At 56.3% G+C, this 19,805-nt stretch overlaps 1 protein-coding gene across 8 annotated transcripts in view; it reads right to left on the bottom strand.

The window, feature by feature from the left end:
• TLE2 (TLE family member 2, transcriptional corepressor) overlaps positions 1-19,259 on the bottom strand; it is a 53,113-nt gene extending 33,854 nt beyond the window's left edge. For 4 of the 8 annotated variants that reach the window (XM_037994502.2, XM_037994504.2, XM_037994503.2 and 1 more), the window contains exons 1-4: positions 1,402-1,527; positions 743-803; positions 568-665; positions 191-254 (exon numbers count right to left, since the gene is read on the bottom strand). In XM_037994502.2, coding sequence (XP_037850430.2) covers positions 191-254; positions 568-665; positions 743-766 — 186 coding nt within the window. In that variant the 5' untranslated portion in view covers positions 767-803; positions 1,402-1,527. Of the gene's footprint in view, positions 1-190; positions 255-567; positions 666-742; positions 1,134-1,401; positions 1,532-11,869; positions 11,947-18,261; positions 18,428-19,177 lie in introns of those variants that run through there. The other 4 variants (XM_073017139.1, XM_037994508.2, XM_037994509.2 and 1 more) reach the window with 3 other exon arrangements.
• Between the last annotated feature and the right edge of the window lie 546 nt (positions 19,260-19,805).

Below are 19,805 nucleotides of genomic sequence, written 5' to 3'. Positions count from 1 at the left end.
GTCCTCCCTGTCTCCCTGTTCCCAGAGCTGGGTGGACCCTCCGAGAGAGAGACCCTGAAATCCCAAATCCGCCCAATGTACAGACAGGGAAGACGAGGCTGGGAGAAGGGCAGGGACCTACCCCAGAGTCCACCGTGGCTCAAAGCCCTGCCCGCCTCTCCCCGCACCCTGGCATCATAAGTGCCCTCACCATGACATAATGTCGCTGCATTTCCGTTTTCTCACTGGCCAGCTTCTCACATTCTAGCTTGAGGCTGGGAAGGAGAGAGAGGGCAAGGGGCTCCCAACCGCCCCATGTGGGCCGGCTTCCAAAGCGAGGGGCTGGATCTCCCCCTCCCGACTTCCTTACAGACCTCCCAGCACCTCCTGTCCCAGTCCCTCCCCGCCCCTTCCTGGGCTCCCAATGCCCCAGCTCTGACTGTCCCCAGACCCCTCTGCACCTGCGCTTTCACCTGGAGGCCTTTCCCGCGCCCCGGGAGCCCCTCCTCCCCGCCCTGCTCCCCGGAGGCCCCGCCCCGCCCCGGCGCCCAGGTGAACTCCCGCGGCCCCTGGGGCGGCCCCCCTCACCTGTGGTACTGCGCCTGGAGAAACTGGAATTCTTCTTTGATGCGGTCGCAGATCTCCAAGATCGAGAACTTGAAGGGCTGGCCGGACTGGAGCGGGGTCTGGCGGGGTTTGGGGAGGGACGTCAGGGTCTGAGTTCCAGGACACCGGGGACCCCCTCTCCGCAGGCCCCACTCACCGGGTGCCTTCCCTGGGGGTACATCCTGCCGATCCGGGAAGCCCTCCAAGCGCCACCAGAGCTTGATGATATGGAGGCGGCAAGAGTGGGGGAGGCTGAAGTGGGGTGGGGGGAGGCTGCCCGAAGAAAGAGGGAGGAGGGAGAGGCGGCACGGGACAAGGGACCCTGGAGTCCCTGGCGCGCCCCCAAGCGCGCGCGCCCGGGGTCGTGGGAGCCCCTCCCCGGGCCGGGGCGCGCGGGGCAGGCGGGAGCAGCGGCCGGGGCGGGGGCGCGGCGAGGGCGGCCGCGGCAGCCGGCGCAGAAGGTCGGGCGCGCCGCGGCCGGGTTTCGGCGGCGGCGGCGCGGGCGGCGGGCCCCGCGCGGAGCCGCCTCCCTCCGGCGGGGCTCGGCCGGGAGCCGCGGGCTGAGCCGCCTTAAGGTGGCGCCGCCGCCCCCACGCACCCGCGGCCCGCCCCGCGCCACCCCCCGCGCGCGCCGCCCCTCCCCGCGCCCGCGCGTCCCGGCCCCCGGGCACCCGCCCCCTTCCTTCAGTCCCTGGGCCTGTGGGGAAACTGAGGCCGAGTGGGGAGGCGCCCAGTGCCGCAAAACAGGGTCCCCACCCCCTCCCGGAGGGGCGGGAGGAGAAACACCAGTGAAGAAATTCACACCGTGTTACCCACCGTTGGGGGGGCTTGCGGAGGGCGGGGGCCCCTCTGGAGTCGGAAATGGCTTTTCTGAGCAAGTGACATTGGGCTGAGATGGAAGGGTCAGGAGGAGGCAGCCTTGCCAAGCGCTCGCAGGGAGCCCTGCCAGGAAGGGAATCTCACAGCAAACACTGCTTCCCAGATCGGGCGGGGCCCTCACCCTCTGGGGGCCTCAGTAGTCTCTGCTAAAGGTCAGGGATGGTGCGCGATCTTTAGTGTTTAATTTTTTGCAGAGACAGGGTCTCGCTATGTTGCCCAGGCTGGAGTACAGTGGGGCAATCATGGCTCACCGCAGCCTCGAACTCCTGGGCTCAAGCGATCCTTCCCCCTCAGCTTCTCGAGTAGCTGGGACTACAGGTGTGCACCACCATGCCCAGCTAATTTTATAATTTTTTGCAGAGATGAGCAGGAGCGTCTCACTATGTTGCCCAGGCTGGTCTTGAACTCCTGGACTCATTCCTCTCTCTTCGGCCTTCCAAAGTGCTGGGATTACGGGCGGGAGCCACGGCACTAGGTACTACACTTAAATGAGATGGTGCATGAACGCCCTCAGCATTTCCCTACACAGAGCAAACTTCCACAGATAGGAATTGTATTCCTACTGCCATCACCAGTGGACTGGGCTGTCTCCCTTCTCAGACTGGGTTTCTTGAAGGCAGGGGCCATGTCCCACTTAGAACTGGAAGAACCACAGCTCTGCCATCAGACTCAAGTCTCTCCCAGGGCAAAGGCTCCAGCCCCGACCAGAAACCACAGACATCCCGCCAGCATCCTTCAGGCCCACCTGGGGAGTGGGAAGTTCTTATTCTCTCTGGAGAAACCTCAGGAGAGGTTCGTTAAGTCAATCAACAAACATGTACTGAGTGCATACTGTGGACCACACACTGCAATAGACACTGGCGCACAGCTGGGAACAAAACAGAGAAAAATCCATGCCCCTTGATCATGCTTGGACCTGTGTCCTTAGATGAACGAATACCTAACGGTACCTAAGGGTTAGGGTTACAAAAACCCATTTTGTAACGGGCACAAGAGCCCTTATCAATGGACCAGGTCAATGGGCCAGGAGTGGTGGGTCATGCCTGTAGCCCCAGCACTTTGGGAAGCTGAGGAGGGAGGATCGCTTGAGCCCAGGAGTTCAAGACCAGTGTGGACAACGCAGCGACAATACAAAATAAATGTTTGCATTTTTTGTATCTCTACCAAAAATAATGCAAAAATAATTAGCCAAGCATGGTGGTGCACACCTGTGGTCCCAGCTAGTTGGGGGACTGAGGCAGGAGATACCTGAGCCCCAGGAGGTCAAGGCTGCAATGAGTAGAGATCACATCACTGCACTCCAGCCTGGGTGACAGAACAGGACCTTGTCTCAAAAAAAAAAAAAAAAAAAAAAAAAGCCCTTATCATATTTAAAGCCATCGTTTTCCAGCCCACAGATATTTACGGAGCACCTACGACGTGCCAGGCATCCTTCCAGGCACTGGGATTATAAGGGTGGATAAAGGAGACAGATCCCTGCCCTCTCTGAGTCTGTGGGATGTGAGTGACAGGCTAGGCAGGTTCACAGCTTGATAATTATGGGACTATTTGTATAGACAGAGGAAGAGTTTAGGGGGCAGTGATAGAGATTAACAAGAGGAAGCCTGCTTATCGGGGGTGTCTGGGAGAGGGCTCTTGGGGGAGGGTAGCCTTGGAAATGAGACCTGAACGATGAGGTTGGGCAGCTCTGGGAAGGGAGGAAAAGAGAGAACCTGGGATAAAGATACAAGTGTGTGTGTGTGTGTAGTACTCACTGGCTCCCTATTGTCCTCAAAATAAATCCAAACTCGTTTCTCTTCCCACAAGGCTCTGCACAAAACTCCCCCCTTTCCCCTTGATGATCTCTTTTTTAACGTTTTGTTTATTGTCTCTGGAGTACAGTGGTGCGATCTCAGCTCACTGCTGCAACCTCCGCCTTCTGGGTTCAGGTGATTCTCCTGCCTCAGCATCCCGAGTAGCTGGGATTACAGGCGCCCACCATCAAGCCTGGCTAATTTCTATATTTTTAGTAGGGACCGGCTTTGGCATGTTGACCAGGCTGGTCTCAAACTCCTGACCTCAGATGATCCACCTGCCTTGGCCTCCCAAAGTGCTGCGATTACAGGCTTGAGCCACCGTGCCCAGCCCACGGTGTGTTTTGGATGTGAGTGTGTTTACTCGGAGGTTGTTCGAGTCCTTGTTTGTCTCCCTGACCACGAAGAAGGCTGTGGAGGGACTGAGCCTGTCTAGGTCCCTGCAGGGCCTGGCACACAGCAAGTGCTCAATAACCAGCCTAAAGCCAGAAACCACTGGCCACATTCCCTGTTCAGAAATTCTCACAAACAGGCAGAGCCATCATTCCACGTTGCCAAGAGTCTGTGATTCCAGGTTCTTGGGGGTCTGTGAAGTGCTGATTCCAAACCCTTTCCAGCAGGTGTTTCAGTCCCCTGGGAGGCCAACATCTCCCCTGCCAGGACCTTGAGCACACATAGTGGCATCCGTCCTCATTGTCTGCGACTGTCCACACCCCACATCTTCCTTCTTGGTGGTGGTTTTTTGTTTGTTTGTTTTTTTGAGACAGAGTCATGCTGTCGTCCAGGCTGGACTGCAGTGGCATGATCTTGGCTGACTGCAACCTCCGCCTCCCAGATTCAAGCGATTCTCTTGCCTCAGCCTCCCAAGTAGCTGGGATTACAGATCTCGGCTCACTGCAACCTCCACCTCCCAGGTTCAAGTGATTCTCCGGCCTCAGCCTCTTGGGTAGCTGGGATTACAGACATGCACCACGCCTAATTTTTTTTTTTTTTTTTTTTTTTTTTTTTCTGAGACGGAGTCTCGCTCTCTCGCCCAGGCTGCAGTGCAGTGGCACCATCTCAGCGCACTGCAAGCTCAGCCTCCCAAGTTCACGCCATTCTCCTGCCTCAGCCTCCTGAGTAGCTGGGATTACAGGCGTCCGCTACCGCACCCGGCTGATTTTTTGTATTTTTAGTAGAGACAGGGTTTCACCATGTTAGCCAGGATGGTCTCGATCTCCTGACCTTGTGATCCACCCACCTCAGCCTCCCAAAGTGCTGGGATTACAGGCGTGAGCCACCGCGCCCAGCTATTTTTTGTATTTTTAGTAGAGACAGGGTTTCACCATGTTGGCCAGGCCAGGCTGGTCTTGATCTTCCGGCAGGTGATCCACCCGCATCGGCCTCCCAAGTGCTGGGATACAGGTGTGAGCCACCGCACCCCTCCAGATCTTCCATCTTCTGCCAAAGCCCCCGGCTCTGGAAACCCAGTGACTCCTTCTCGACCTCCATCGCAGTGCTTGCTCACAGCAGCCTCACCTCCCTCTGCAGCGCTCTCCTGTCCTGGCGGCCCTCGTCCCTCTCTGAGCACAGGTGTGGTGGCTCAAACCTATAATCCCAGCACTTTGGGAGGCCAAAGAGGCCAGGAGTTTGAGACCAGCCTGGGCAACGTAGCCAGACCCGCATCCCCCGCCCCGCCCCCCGTCTCTACAAACAAATAATAAACATAGGTTTCTGTCCTTCCTTAGCCCGGTCACCTGAATGTCACCTTGACCCATACCTCTGGCTTCCAGGGCTCTGAGACACCGCCTCCCCCTCGAGGCTTCAGTGACCGCCTCATGAGGATGGCTGCAAGCTCTGGCTCCACCTCTGGGTCCTACCCTGAGATCCAGCCCTGTGGGTCCAGCCACCAACTGGGCATCTCCCCTAGAGGTTCCCCAGATCTCAGACTCTTACCCCCTGCTCCTGTCAGGGTCCCCACACACAGCCCCCCAGATACTCCAAACCAGAACATCAGCCTAGTCCTCTATTGCCATCACCAATCCTGCAACCCTCCTCCTTTCTCCCCGCCCCAGCAGCCCCCACCCTGACCAGGCCTTTGTCCTCTCTCCCATCTGGACCACAGCCACCGCCTCCCTCTGAGCAGCCTTTGTTTTTGGTGATCTTCAGTTGCAGCCTGGCCCTCCTTCCCTCAAACCCTCCCCTGGCTCCCTATTGCCCTAAGGACAAATGTCCAGCTCTTCAGCCTAGCACTGGAGCCTCTGCATCCCTGCCCCAGCCAGCTTCACCTTACTCCACCAGATCACACCACACCCCCAACCCCCTCCAGCCACCCTGACCAGATTACCTAATTGGTGTCCTTTCTTTCCCACCTCTGCGCCTTTCCCTGCTTGTTATCTCTTCCTGGAATCCCCTCCCCCTCCTCTTATGGCTGGAGAAAGTCCATTTTTTCAAGGCCTAACCCAAAAACTGTCTCCTCCAAAAGCCATCTCCCCCAACCTCCTGTCATCCCCTCCATACGTGCGTACACACACACACACAGTGGACATAAACTGCTTGGTGTTGGTGGATAAGTGGATATTTAGTCTACGACCACCTCCACGTGCTGCAAGAGGCTGGAGCCCTGGAGAGGACCCAGCCCCAGGCCTTCCAGGGAGGGGCTCCCAGAGCATCTGGCGGGACAGAGGTAGGGAACACGTACCCTCCCAGGGCCACATGGCACACTGCCCAGTGAGTGAGCTGAGGCTTCCTGGAGGAGGGCATCTTTACCCAGCAGTCTTCAGATCCCTCTACCAGGCACGTTGCACCGGGGAGGGTAAATACAGATTTGCGGATTGCTGGAGAAGCCACAAGACCACACACGCACACAGGAACACACCCCATCCCTTGGTGTGTGTGATCTGCCAGGAAGGAGTTTTTGCTCTCGGCAGCAACATCCCCAACTTTGGAAGCAGCGGGCGGAATCTGGGGAGACTCAGCTGCCAGCAACTGTGTGCGATACTGGGGAACCCTTGGCTGCCTGTGACTGCATAACTCCCCAAAATACCACATCCGGCCAGAGCAGGAAGCAGGGAAGCAACCTGCCAGGCATGTTCCAGCCTGGGCAGAGTCCCCAGCGACTTCATTTGCCACGCGGGGCTTCACGGACCACCTCTTTGGGCCTCAGTTTCCCCAGCTGCACCATCAGGGAAGAAGCTGCCAGAGGGGAAAAGGAGCTCAGCCGCCGATCTCCCCCTTCCCACTACAGAGAGACTCAGTCCCTGGTTCCTGGCTAGGGTTTTATAATGTGGATGTGGGTTTAGGGGAAAAAAAAAAAAAAAAAAAAAGGGAAAAAGCTGAGAAGCTGCGCTGGGACCCCGGATTGCTCAGACCACCTTAAATCAGCCTGGCTGCCCCAGCTACTGTGGAAATTCCTTTCTCCGCGGTGGTTGGCTGGGGGCGCCAGCCAATCCGCTCATGGCGCTCCCACATGGGCCAGTGACGTCACAGGGGAAATTGGCCAATGGTGATTAGGAGACCAGCAACCAATGACAGGAGGCACTGGGATCAGTAGGGCCAATCGGAAGGGAGCTCGGCGCTCCCGGCGGGGTTTGGCGAGTGTGGCCCCCCTCCCTAGAATCTGAGACCCTGGTGGAAGCCCGAGCCCAGCCGGATTGGAGGACTGGGGATAAAGCTCCATTATTATTCGGAAACAGGGGAGAGCGAGTCACCCCCGAGCCTGGCCTATCTCCCCTTAAAAACAAGGGACCCTCGTGCAATATGCTACCTTGCAAAATCCCGGCTAGCTGGCAGAGGAGAGGTTGCATCTTTCTTCCTATTTCACAGATAGGTAAACTGAGGCAAAGAATAGTTAAGTCACGCTGAAGACCTGAAGCTCTTACCCGAGCCTGGAGGCTCCAGGAACGGGCTCAGTTTTATTTCCCAGATGGGGGGCGGGGATGGGCCTATAGGTAGTCGGGGGGGGGGGGGTGTGGTGCTGGTCCTTGTGCCTCAGTTTCCCCGAGCGTGCAAGCTGGAGGAGAGCACGGGTTTTCAGAAAAAGACTACGATTCCCAGAAGCTCCCGCGCGGCGCCCGCCCGGGCTGTCAATCAAAGTAACGTGGGTACCTCTCCGGCCCGCGCTCCCCCGCCCGCTACCTCCCTCCCGCCAGCTCCCGCTCCCTCCCTGCCGGCTCCCGGCCCGGCGCGGTATAATTACAGCCCATTGATCCGACCCGGGCCGGGAAAGCGGCTCCCTCGGGGAGGCCAAGCCTTTGGCTTCCGACACCGCCAACCTCTGCCTACCGCCCCCTCCAGCCGAGCTGCTGGGCCACCAGCCAGGCCTGTCCCCTCCCGCTGGCCCCGGGCTCGCGGGTGACCTCTGAGCCTCAGCTCCCCGCCACGCTTGGCGGTGTGCCCCCCCCCCGGAAAAATCACACACACATTTCCTTCCACCCAGGAACATGGGGAGCCATCTCCCTAGAACTTCCAGGGCCTCTCTTTGAGCCTCAGTTTACCCACATGCACAGTGAGATTGCTGGACAAAACTCATTCATGAAACCAATACTCCGTGCCGTTCTGCCTGTGAGCAACCAGGGCTGACCTTGGTGGAAACTCAAGGAGGGGCTCCCAAGTTTGGGAGGAGGGGAAGACAGCCCAACTCTCTCAGAACCCCCCTGGTGGTCAGGGTTGGGGTGAGGGAGGATCAGAGCTGGGGCTGGGAGTGGGGGCAGGCTCAGCCACGATTTACCGCCCTCATGGGGAAGTTGGGATAGCTTTCTAGATGCTGGGTGGTAGTATTTAATAGATGTTGGGGCCAGGCGTGGTGGTTCACGCTTGTAATCCCAGCCCTTTAGGAGGCCGAGGCAGGCGGATCGCCTGAGGACAGGAGTTCGAGGCCAGCCTGGCTAACATAGTGAAACCCTGTCTCTACCAAAAATACAAAAATTAGCCGGGCATGGTGGCACGCTCCTGTAGTCCCAGCTACTCAGGAGACTGAAGCAGAATAATTGCTTGAACCTGGGACGTGGAGTTTGCAGTGAGCCGAGATCATGCCACTGCACTCCAGCCTGGGCAACAGAGTGAGACTCTGTCTCAAAAAAAAAAAACAAAAAAAAGGTGTTGGGCTTCAGTATTTAAGCTAGGGTTTTGCAGAATGCATAGGAGTTGCCTCATTTGAGCAGTGCCTTTAGATTACCCTAACCCTAAGTGGACAGAAGAAAGATGGGGCAGCCTTAAGCCCTTTACCGGTGACAGAGTGAGCCTTGGGCTCTGACCCGTAGCTTTGCTGTGTGGATCTCTGAACATTCCCCAGCTGTGAAGTAGGGGAGAGGTAGACACCCCCTACGGTTAGAGAGCCCCTGTGCCTACTTTCGCATGGGTGCTGAAGTCACCGTGGGTTCTGACCAGTGGGAGTCAGGGACTGGGAGCCCATGGCAGGAGGCAGTAGGATTGGCGGAGGGGCTCGGGAACTCCAGCCTCTCCCTGAGTAAGAACTGGGTGGCTGGGGGAGAAGTCCCAGAGTGACAGCGGCTCAGTGCCAGGCATGTTCACTCTGCTTGGGTTTCCTTGTCTGGAATGCAAGGTTAATAGAATCTTCTTTTTTTTTTTTTTTTTTGAGACGGAGTCTCGCTCTGTCACCCAGGCTGGAGTGCAGTGGCCCGCTCTCTGCTCACTGCAAGCTCCGCCTCCCGGGTTCACGCAATTCTCCTGCCTCAGCCTCCCGAGCAGCTGGGACTACAGGCGCCGCCACCTCGCCCGGCTTATTTTTTTTTTTTTGTATTTTTAGTAGAGACGGGGTTTCACCATGTTAGCCAGGATGGTCTCAATCTCCTGACCTTGTGATCCGCCCGTCTCGGCCTCCCAAAGTGCTGGGATTACAGGCTTGAGCCACCGCGCCCGGCCTAGAATCTTCAAATAAGGCCTATAAAGTACTTACAATAATGCATAGCAGGCCGGGCACAGTGGCTCACACCTGTAATCCCAGCACTTTGGGAAGCCAAGACGGGCGGATCACCTGAGGTCAGGAGTTCGAGACCAGCCTGGCCAATGTGGGGAAACCTTGTCTCTACTAAAAATAGAAGAATTAGCCAGGTGTGGTGGCACATGCCTGTAATCCCAGCTACTCAGGAGGCTGAGGCAGGAGAATCCTTGGAATCCAGAAGGCAGAGGTTGCAGTGAACCGAGATCACACCACTGCACTCCAGCCTGGGCAACAGAGCAAGACTCCGTCTCAATAATAATAATAATAATAATAATAATAATAATAATAATGATACATAGTAAATGCTCCATAAAGGGTAGTTATTTGTATTCCCAACATTTCTTTATTTTGTCCTTATTACTGAGACAAGGTCTCGCTCTGTCACCCAGTCTGGAGTACAGTGACACCATCATAGCTCACTGCAGCCTTGACCTCCCTCGGCTCAAGCCATCCTCCTGCCTCAGCCTCTGGAGTAGCTGGGATCACAGATGGGTACCACCACACCCAGCTAATTTTTAAAAAATGTTTTGTAGAGACAGGGTCTCACTATGTTGCCCAGACTGGTCTTCAACTCCTGGGCTCAAGCGATCCTCTTGCCTCAGCTTCACAGAGTGCTGGGATTACAGGTGTGAACCACTGTGTCCAGCCCCCACTATGTCCTAAATGGTCCTTCTTTCCCATCCTGCCCTCACACTCTACATCTACACTATGCATTCTCCATTGTGCCCACATCCTTGATTATCCACTGAAATGTGAAGCAGGGCTGGGCGTGGTGGCTCACACCTGTAATCCCAGCACTTTGAGGGGCTGAGGCAGAGGGGTTGCCTGCAGTCAGGGGTTCGAGAGCAGCGTGGTCAACATGGTGAAACCCCGTTTCTACTAGAAATACAAAAATTAGACGGGTGTGGTGGCGGGCGCCTGTAATCCCAGCTACTTGGGAGGCTGAGACAGGAGAATTGCTTGAACCTGGGAGGCGGAGGTTGCAGTGAGCTGAGACCGTGCCATGTCACTCCAGCCTGGGCAAGAAGAGCAAAACTCTATCCTCCCTCACCTCCCAAAAAAAAAAAAAAAAAAAAAAAAAGTGATTCAGATCCCATCCCTCCCTTGCTCAAGAACCTTCCATAGCTCCCTATTGCCCTCAAAATAACATCCAAACTCCCTACTTCTGTCTATGTGATCTGACCTCCATCGCCTCCCTCTTCTCACCTCCTCCCACTCCTCCCCCTCTGCTCCAGCCACACAGGCCTCCTCCCTGTTCCTCACAGAGTCTAGCCTCAAGACCTCTGCACTGCACTGGTTGTTCCCTCTGTCTGAACCACGGCCAGCCTTTCTCTTCCGTTCAGATCAAACATCACATCCTAGAGAGGCCAGCCTGGCTAGAGTAGCTCCCCTCCTCCTACCTGCTTAGCTTCTCTCATTCTTCAGAGGCCTCGTGGCTCTCTGAACACATACTATCTGTTCGCTTCCGTGTGGATGGTCTGCCCAGGCCCCAACATACTACTGGCTACACCATATTTATTGGGAGAGTAAGTGGACAAGCCGATAGAGGGATAGAGGCTCACCAAGGTCACACAGCATGGTGGACGCGACGCCAGGTCCCCTGCTAACCTGCCCAGCGCTAACACAACCTGTAGGGGTCAGCTGAGATCTCAAGAGATCACACTACCCCCAGAGGCTGTGAGACCCAGTGCCACTGATCTGTAAGCCTGGGTTCAAACCCCACCTCCGCCGCTGCGTCACTGTGCTCTTGTACGGTGGGATAATTATAGAAACTTCTTCATTGAGTCATCACACAATCAAATAGCTCGATAGATGAAAAGGCCCTGACCGTTATTATTGTGTGGGAATGTGCGGGGCCCAGCTGGGACAATTTGGGGTGTGGAAGTAGAGCTGGGGCTGGTACCCCAGACAACCCCCATTTTTAAACCCCTGGGGCTTTCTGGTCATTGCACCAACCCCATCACCCATGCCACATGTAACCCCTCTGTACCAAGTTGGGGGCTCACCCTCCTAGGATCCCCCATGGACTCTGTCTCCATCTCTACGCTCCCTCCTTCCCTGGAGAGCTCATTGCTGGGCCCCAAATTTGCCCAGCCTGGTCTCCCTGGAAAGCACAGCACAGATGGGGGTTTAACAAACCCCTGACTGCACGGCCCAATCTGAATCTTCTTTTTAATTTTTTTTTTTAATAAGACAGGGTCTCGTTCTGTTGACCAGGCTGGAGTGCAGTGGCTGGATTTCTGCTCATTGCAATCTCCACCTCCCAGGTTCAAGCGATTCTCCTGCCTCAGCCTCCTGAGCAGCTGGGACTACGGGCGCCCGCTATCACGCCTGGCTAGTTTTTTTGTGTTTTTTAGTAGAGACGGGGTTTCCCTGTGAGCCGGGATGGGATGGTCTTGATCTCCTGACCTTGTGATCCGCCCGCCTCGGCCTCCCAAAGTGCTGGGATTACAGGCGTGAGCCACTGCGCCCGGCTTTGTTATTGTTTTAAGACAAGGTCTCACTCCGTCGCCCAGGCTGGAGTGCAGTGGCATGATTACGGCTCCCTGCAAGGCTCAAGCAAAATCTTCCCACCTCAACCTCCCAAGTAGCTGAGACCACAATCGTACACCACCACACCTGGCTCATGTTTTGAGATTTTGTGGAGATGGGGTCTTGCTGTATTACCAACCTCAATCTGAATCTTCCTCATCCAGCTTCTGGTTTGCAGTGAGACCTTTTAGGCCTTGTGGACCTCCGTTTGCTCACCTGGAAAAGGGGCATGGTACTGTCACCAATCCCAGAGTGGCCCTTGATGACAGCTTCTGCTGCCATTGCTTTTTTTTTTTTTTTTTTTTTGAGACAGGGTCTCATTCTGTCACCTAGACTGGAGTACAGTGGCGAGATCTCCACTTACTGCAACCTCCACCCCCCAGGTTCAAGCCATGCTCCTGCCTCAGCCTCCCGAGTAGCTGGGATTACAGGTACGTGCCACCATGCCTGGCTAATTTTCGTTTTTTTGTTTTGTTTTGTTTTTTGAGATAGAGTCTTGCTCTGTCACTCTATTGCCCAGGCTGGAGGGCAGTGGCATGATCTCAGCTCACTGCAAGCTCCGCCTCCTGGGTTCACGCCATTCTCCTGCCTCAGCCTCCCAAGTAGCTGGGACTACAGTTGCCTGCCACCACACCTGGCTGATTTTTTGTATTTTTAGTAGAGACGGGGTTTCACCGTGTTAGCCAGGATGGTCTCCATCTCCTGACCTCGTGATCCGCCCACCTCGGCCTCCCAAAGTGCTGGGATTACAGGTGTGAGCCACCGCGCCCAGCCTAATTTTCGTATTTTTAGTAGAGATGGGGTTTCACCATGTTGGCCAGGCTAGTGTTGAACTCTTGACCTCAAATGATCCACCTGCCTCAGCCTCCCAAAGTGCTGGGATTACAGGAGAGAGCCACCGCGCCCGGCCTGCCATTGCTATTATCACTGGGCTACCTGGCTGATATACACACCGTGGCCCTCTGAGTTAGGGGCTGAGCGCTTGCCCTGGGATGGGCACAGTGCCACCTCCAGGCTTTGCTACTGGGGCTCCCTCTGCCTGGAGCACCTGCCCTCTCCTCGATAGCCTCCTCCCCAAGATGGGCTCTTGCTGTCAAGCCCTTCTCAACTCAAATGTCACCCCCTCAGAGAGGCCTCCCCTCCTCTCCTGGGCCAAGCAGCCCCATCTCCGTCACCAGCCCTTGCTAGATTTTTCTTTCTACCACTTGGTGTTCTCTGAAATGGTCTTGGCCTATTTTCCAAACCTTCCCCATGACTCTGTGGGCTCCGCGAGGGTCGAGAGGGATACCCAAGCCTGGCACACAGTAGGCGCCCAATAAATACAGGAATGAAAGGCCCGCGGCTGCTCCAGGTGGGGTTTTAATTCCTTCCCCACCAATCCAGTTGCTGGGAGGTCAGGCTTTGGAGGCAGACAGGCCCAGAGACGCCTAGGGAACTGCCCAGGGTCACACAGCCACATGCTCCAGCTGGGAGCCCTGAGGCTGCCCTTGTGGAGGCGGGGCGGGGGGTGAGTTCGAGGGTTGGGCAGGCCTAGGGCAAGATTGCTCGCCCCCTCCTCCTGCGCTGCTGCTGGGGAACCCACCATTAGCCACGTGGGCCTGGCCCAGCAGGGGAGAGGGGCAGTGGGGCAGCGTGGGGAACATGGGGAGCATGGGGAGCGTGGGGAGCGTGGGGACCGCCCCTTCCCAGGACCAGGATCTGAGACGGGGGTGTAGGAGGGAAGAGGAGGGGGAAGGAGAGAATGGAGGAGGAAGCGGAGGGACAAAGCGGGAGGCGGCAGAGGGGAGGGTAGGGAAGGAGAGGGAAGGGAGGGGAGGGGAGGGGAGGGAAGGGGAAGGGAGGGGAGGGCAGGGGAGGAGGTCCCTGGGTGGAGGGGACCCGGTGGAGGGGCAGTGAGGAAGGAGGGGAGAGGTGGGGGAAGGGGGCAGAGGGGGCGGAGGTGGAGGGAGAAGGAGGGGGAGGAGGAGGGGCGGGCTTTCAGGCCTGGCAGGCGCCCAGCAACTGGGGGCGGGGTAAGGGGGGCCTGGGAGGGGGGTGGGCCTGGGTGGGTGGGAGAGGTTTGCAGGGGGAGGTCAGCGGCGGGGGCGGGGGCGGGAGCGGGGGGATGGTAGGGAGGGAGGCGCCAATCAAGAGATCCAGGGAAGGTTAGGGAACCCAAGCTGGCGACTTTGAAGGACAGAGGGAGAAGCTCAGAGATCGCAGAAAGAGGGAGACGAGACCATCAGAGACCCCCGAGGCAGAGGGGGCCAGGCGAGGGAGATTGTTGGATAATCTGTTTCAAACCTGAGTTCTATTTGCTTCATATTAGGGGTCTGTCCCTTTTCCCCAAGTCCCTAGGGATCCTATGTAGACGCTGTTCTCGTTAAGCACCAAACAGTTCTATCCATTCTCCAGTACTAGCTCGGAAGTCAGTTTCATATACGACTTAACAATTTAAATGAACGGAAATTTTTTTTTTTTTTTTTTTTTTTTTTTTTTTTTTTTTTTTTTTTGAGACGGAGTCTGCTCTGTCGCCCAGGCTGGAGTGCAGTGGCCAGATCTCAGCTCACTGCAAGCTCCGCCTCCCGGGTTCACGCCATTCTCCTGCCTCAGCCTCCCGAGTAGCTGGGACAACAGGCGCCCCCCACCTCGCCCGGCTAGTTTTTTGTATTTTTTAGTAGAGACGGGGTTTCACTGGGTTAGCCAGGATGGTCTCGATCTCCTGACCTTGTGATCCGCCCGTCTCGGCCTCCCAAAGTGCTGGGATTACAGGCTTGAGCCACCGCGCCCGGCCGGAAATACTTTTTTAAAGGCAGTGGGGACTCGGAGAAGGAGGGGGACAAAGACAGACATTACCCAGGAGAGAAAGTCAGAGGGGAACCCTAGGCCCTCAGAGGGAAAACCACGCAGGGGTGGTTTCAGCTCCCTTCTCTAGTTTTTAATTTAATTTTAAATTGTATTTTATTTTTTAGAGATTGGGGTCTCACTGTGTTGCCCAGGCTGCTCTCAAACTCCTGGCCTCAAGTGATCCTCCCGCCTCAGCCTCTCAAAGTGCTGGGATTACAGCCATGAGCCAACTCGCCTGGCAGAGCTTTTTGTGTTTTGTTATTGCTTTGAGACAAGGTCTCACTCTGTCGCCCAGGCTGGGGTGTGGTGGCATGATCACGGCTCCCTGCAAGGCTCAAGCAGTCCTCCCACCTCAGCCTCCCAAGTAGCTGAGACCCCAATCGTACACTACCATGCCTGGCTCATATTTTGAGTTTTTGTAGAGATTGGGTCTTGCTATATTACCCAAGCTGGTCTCCAACGCCTGGCCTCAAGCAATCTTCCAGCCTCGGCCTCCCAAAGTGCTGGGATTATAGGCATGAACCATGGCACCTGGCACCTTCTGCAGTTTTTTTTTTTTTTTTTCAGAGATGGTCTGGAACTCCTGACCTCGTGATCCGCCCGTCTCAGCCTCCCAAAGTGCTGGGATTACAGGCATGAGCCACCACGACACGCCTGGCCTCTGCAGTTTTTTTTTTGTTTTTTTGGTTTTTTTTTTGAGACGGAGTCTCGCTCTGTCGCCCAGGCTGGAGTGCAGTGGCCGGATCTCAGCTCACTGCAAGCTCCGCCTCCCAGGTTTACGCCATTCTCCTGCCTTAGCCTCCTGAGTAGCTGGGACTACAGGTGCCCGCCACCTTGCCCGGCTAGTTTTTTGTATTTTTTAGTAGAGACGGGGGTTTCACCGTGTTAGCCAGGATGGTTTCGATCTCCTGACCTCGTGATCTGCCCGTCTCGGCCTCCCAAAGTGCAGGGATTACAGGCTTGAGCCACCGCGCCCAGCCTGCAGTTTTTAATATCAGTCAAAACATCTAAGTGGGACCTGGGTTGTGGCTTGCACCTGTAATCCCAGCAGTTTGGGAGGCCAAGACAAGCGGATCATTTGAGGTTAGGAGTTTGAGACCAGCCTGGCCAACATGGTGAAACCCTGTCTCTACTAAAAATACAAAAAATTCGCCAGGCATGGCAGCGGGGGCCTGTAATCCCAGTTACTCAGGAGGCTGAAGCAGGAGAATTGCTTGAACCCAGGTGGCAGAGGTTGCAGTGAGGTGAGATCACGCCACTGCACTCCAGCCTGGGTGACAGAGCAAGACTGCGTCTCAAAAACAAAAACAAAACAACAACAATAACAACAAAAATATAAAAAGTAGCCCAGGCGTGGGGGTGCATCCCTGTAATCTCAGCTACTTGGGAGGCTGGGGCAAGAGAATGGCTTGAACCCAGGTTGCAGTGAGCCGAGATCATGCCACTGCACTCCAGCCTGGGCCACAGAAACTCCATCTCACCAGAAACAAACAAACAAACAAAAAACAAAGGAAGGAAGGAAGGAAGGAAGGAAGGAAGGAAGGAAGGAAGGAAGGAAGGAAGGAAGGAAGGAAGGAAGGAAGGAAGGAAGGAAGGAAGGAAGGAAGGAAGGAAGGAAGGAAGGAAGGGAAAGAAAGAAAGAAAACACCTAAGTGGCACAGGGGCCTCCTCGTGACTTCCTGCCTCAGTTTCCCCTCCAGCCTGCCCCCCTGGTGTCCCGTGGAGGATCTCACTAATCACACATCTGCGTGTGCCGCCCCTTTTCTGCTCAGACACCACCCATGGCTCCCTATGCCCCAGCTCCTGGCCTGTAGGGCGGGCAGGATCCTACAGGGCTGGCCCACATCCACCCATCTCACAGGCTTCTCTGCCCTTTTCTTTTTTGAGAAGGAGGCTGACTCTGTCACCCAGCTGGAGTGCGGTGGCATGATTTCTGCTCACTGCAGCTTCCGCCTCCGGGGTTCAAGCGATTCTCGTTCCTCAGCTTCCTAAGTAGCTGGGATTACAAGTGTGCGCCACCACGCCCAGCTAATTTTTGTCTTTAATTTAGTAGAGATGGGGTTTCACCATGTTGCCCAGGCTGGTCTCAAACTCCTGGCCCGACTTGGCCCTCCTGCCTCGGCCTCCCGAATTGCTGGGATTACAGGTGTGAGCCACCACGCCCAGCCTTCGCTGCCATTTTCTCATTTTCTTCCCTAATCACTGCACACCTACTGTGTGCCAGCCATGATTCTAGGCCCCAGGATCCATAGTAGCAACCCAAACAGACAAACTCTCTTCATCAAACCCATATTAGAGTCGAGAAAAGCAGCAGACAAGGGAATATTTGTTGGAACAAATTGTGCGGAGTGAGAAATGCTGTGAAGATAAAGAAGGCAGGGAAAGCCGGGCACGGTGGCTCACGCCTGTCATCTTAGCACTTTGGGAGGCCGAGGTGGGTGGATCACTCGAGGTCAGGAGTTTGAGACCAGCCTGGCCAACATGGCAAGACCTTGTTCCTACAAAAAAAAAAAAAAAAAAAAAAATTAGCTGGCTGTAGTGGTGTGTACCTATAGTCTTGGCTACTTAGGAGGCCAACATGGGAGGATCACCTGAGCCCGGGAGGTTGAGGCTGCAGAGCTATGATTGCACCACTGCACTTCAGCCTGGGCAACCAGGTGAGACTCTGTCTCAAAATAAAAATAAAAACAAAGATCGAAGGAAAAAGTGATTGTGATGGGGATGACTGAACTAGGAACAGAGTGTTTCAGGCAGAGGGAAAGGCCCCACCTGGGACCATGTCTGAACACTGTCAGTTACAGAGAAGGTGCCAGGAAGGGTCAGACTGAGGCAGTGAACACGGGGTGGGGGCCGTGAGCCTCCAAGGTCAGCCCTGCCTCCGCCAATCCTGCTGCAGCCCAACTCTGCCTGGAATCAGCCATTCCTGTCTCTCAAGTCCTCCCTCCTCCCCCACCAGTCAGTGGGTCCAGAAACTTCTTTCTATTAAACCAAATGGTTAAGATCCTGGCTGGGCGCAGTGGCTCACACCTATAATCCCAGCACTTTGGGAGGCCGAGGCGGACGGATCACTTGAGGTCAGGAGTTCAAGACCAGCCTGGCCAACATGGTGAAACCCCATGTCTGCTAAAAATACAAAATTGGCCGGGCACGGAGGCTCAAGCCTGTAATCCCAGCACTTTGGGAGGCTGAGACGGGCGGATCACGAGGTCAGGAGATCGAGACCATCCTGGCTAACACGGTGAAACCCCTTCTCTACTAAAAATACAAAAAATTAGCCGGGCGTGGTGGCGGCGCCTGTAGTCCCAGCTACTTGGGAGGCTGAGGCAGGAGAATGGCGTGAACCTGGGAGGCGGAGTTTGCAGTGAGCTGAGATCCGACCACTGCACTCCAGCCTGGGCGACAGAGCAAGACTCCGTCTCAAAAAAAAAAAAAAAAAAAATACAAAAAATACAAAATTAACCAGGCGCCGTGGCACATGCCTGTAATCCCAGCTACTCGGGAGGCTGAGGCAGGAGAATAGCTTGAACCCAGGAGGCAGAGGTTGCAGTCAGCCACGATTGCACCACTGCACTCCAGCCTGGGCAACAAGAGCAAAACTCCGTCTCAGAAAACAACCAACCAACCAGATGATTAAGATCCTGAATTTCCTGCATTTGAATCCAGATTCCCCAACTCTGTGACCACTTAGAGCCTCAGTTTCCTTACCTGTAAAAACAGCCCTTCCGAGACGTTTGCAAGAATCCTTTGGGAGATCCAAGTGTCACTGCATCACTCCAGCATTGCTGGAGGCAGGACGGATGTTCAGGACATGACAGCTGGTATTACTGTTATCTTTACGATTTCTTTGCCTTCCTAATTAGTCTGGTTGCTCCTAGGTGGGGGGGAGGCGGGGGCAAAGACGTCCCTGAGCAGACAGCAGGAGACTCAGCTACAGCCCTAACTTATTCCTGCCCTTGAGCAAATGTTCTGACCTTCCGTGGGCCTCAGTTTTCCCATCTGCACAATGGGGAGAGAGAAGGATCATTTCTAGGTCCCTAATTCCACCAGCACTGCAGGTGCAGCTTTTATCTTCTCCCCCAAGACTGCCTGAAGGGCACACACAGGGACGGAGAAGGCTCAGCTGCAGAGAATTCAGCCAGCACTGGCACCTGGCTGGCCTGACTGTGAATGTCCAATGCCTCCTAGCTTCAGCCCCTCTTCCCGCTCCTTTTCCTCCCCGGCTGGGGATGGGGAAGGGGGGTTCCGTAACTCCTCCCACCCTCTGCCAGAGCCTGGCCCTTTGGGGTGTAGAGGTGGGGGGACTGGAGGATTTTAGACCCCGGAGTCCCCAGTCCCCGTCCCTGTGGAGGGACGGGACAGGCCCTCCCCCGCCCCACACCTAGAGTCCTGCCACCTGGGCCTGCGGGATTCTCCTCCCTCCACTGAGAACCATTGTGTGGATGGGGGCAACTGAGGCCCAGCAGGCAGGGGACCTCCTCACCTGCTGGAAAGTCCCTCAGAATGGGGTAGGGGGGCTGGGAGAAGAGTGGGGTCGGAGAAGGGGAGAGCCTTGGAGAAGGGGCTTCCAGAGGAAACAGCGTGTTAGAGGGGGAGAGGTAACGAGAAAGGAGTATGGGCTCACCCCAATCCTCTCTGCTCCCCTCCGGTCCTATGCAAGGAGCTGGGAGCATGCTGTGCTTCCTCCTCCTCCCCCTCCTCTTCCCTTCCCTCCCTCCTGCTCCCCCTCCTCCTCCCTTCTCTCCCTCCTTCTCCCCCACCCTCCTATTCTTCTTCCCCTCCCTTCCTGCTTTCCCTCCTTCCTCCCTCCCCTCAGTTTTCTCCCCCACGCCCCTCCCTCTCCATCCCCTCCCTCCCCTTCCCTCCTCTCTCTCCTTCCCTCCTCCTTTCCCTCTCCCCCTCCTCTCCCTACCCCCGCCTCCCCGCTGTTCTCTCCCCTCCCCTCCCCCTGCCCTCCCCCGTCCTCCGCCTCATTAGGCGCGGCCGCGGCGCGGGGCCCATTAGCGGATCAATTAGCCGAGGTCGCCCGCGGCGCAGTCGTTAAGCGCGGGGCGGCCGCGGCGGGAGGGGGCTCGGAGCCCCCGCCTCCGCCCGCCCCGGCTTCCCGGCCCCGAGCACGCCCCCCAGGACGCCCCCTACCACCCGCCCCGCAGCGGGTCCCGGGACCCTCCCCAAACCCTGCGGGGCCCTGGGAGACCCCCAGATCGCAGGCCAGGCTGTGGCTGAGTAGGCAGGACCCCTTCTTCCGAGAA

This window comes from Chlorocebus sabaeus, chromosome 6 (assembly GCF_047675955.1).
Source record: "Chlorocebus sabaeus isolate Y175 chromosome 6, mChlSab1.0.hap1, whole genome shotgun sequence".
Lineage (NCBI taxonomy): Eukaryota > Metazoa > Chordata > Mammalia > Primates > Cercopithecidae > Chlorocebus > Chlorocebus sabaeus.
This window is presented reverse-complemented; position numbering and strand designations above follow the sequence as displayed.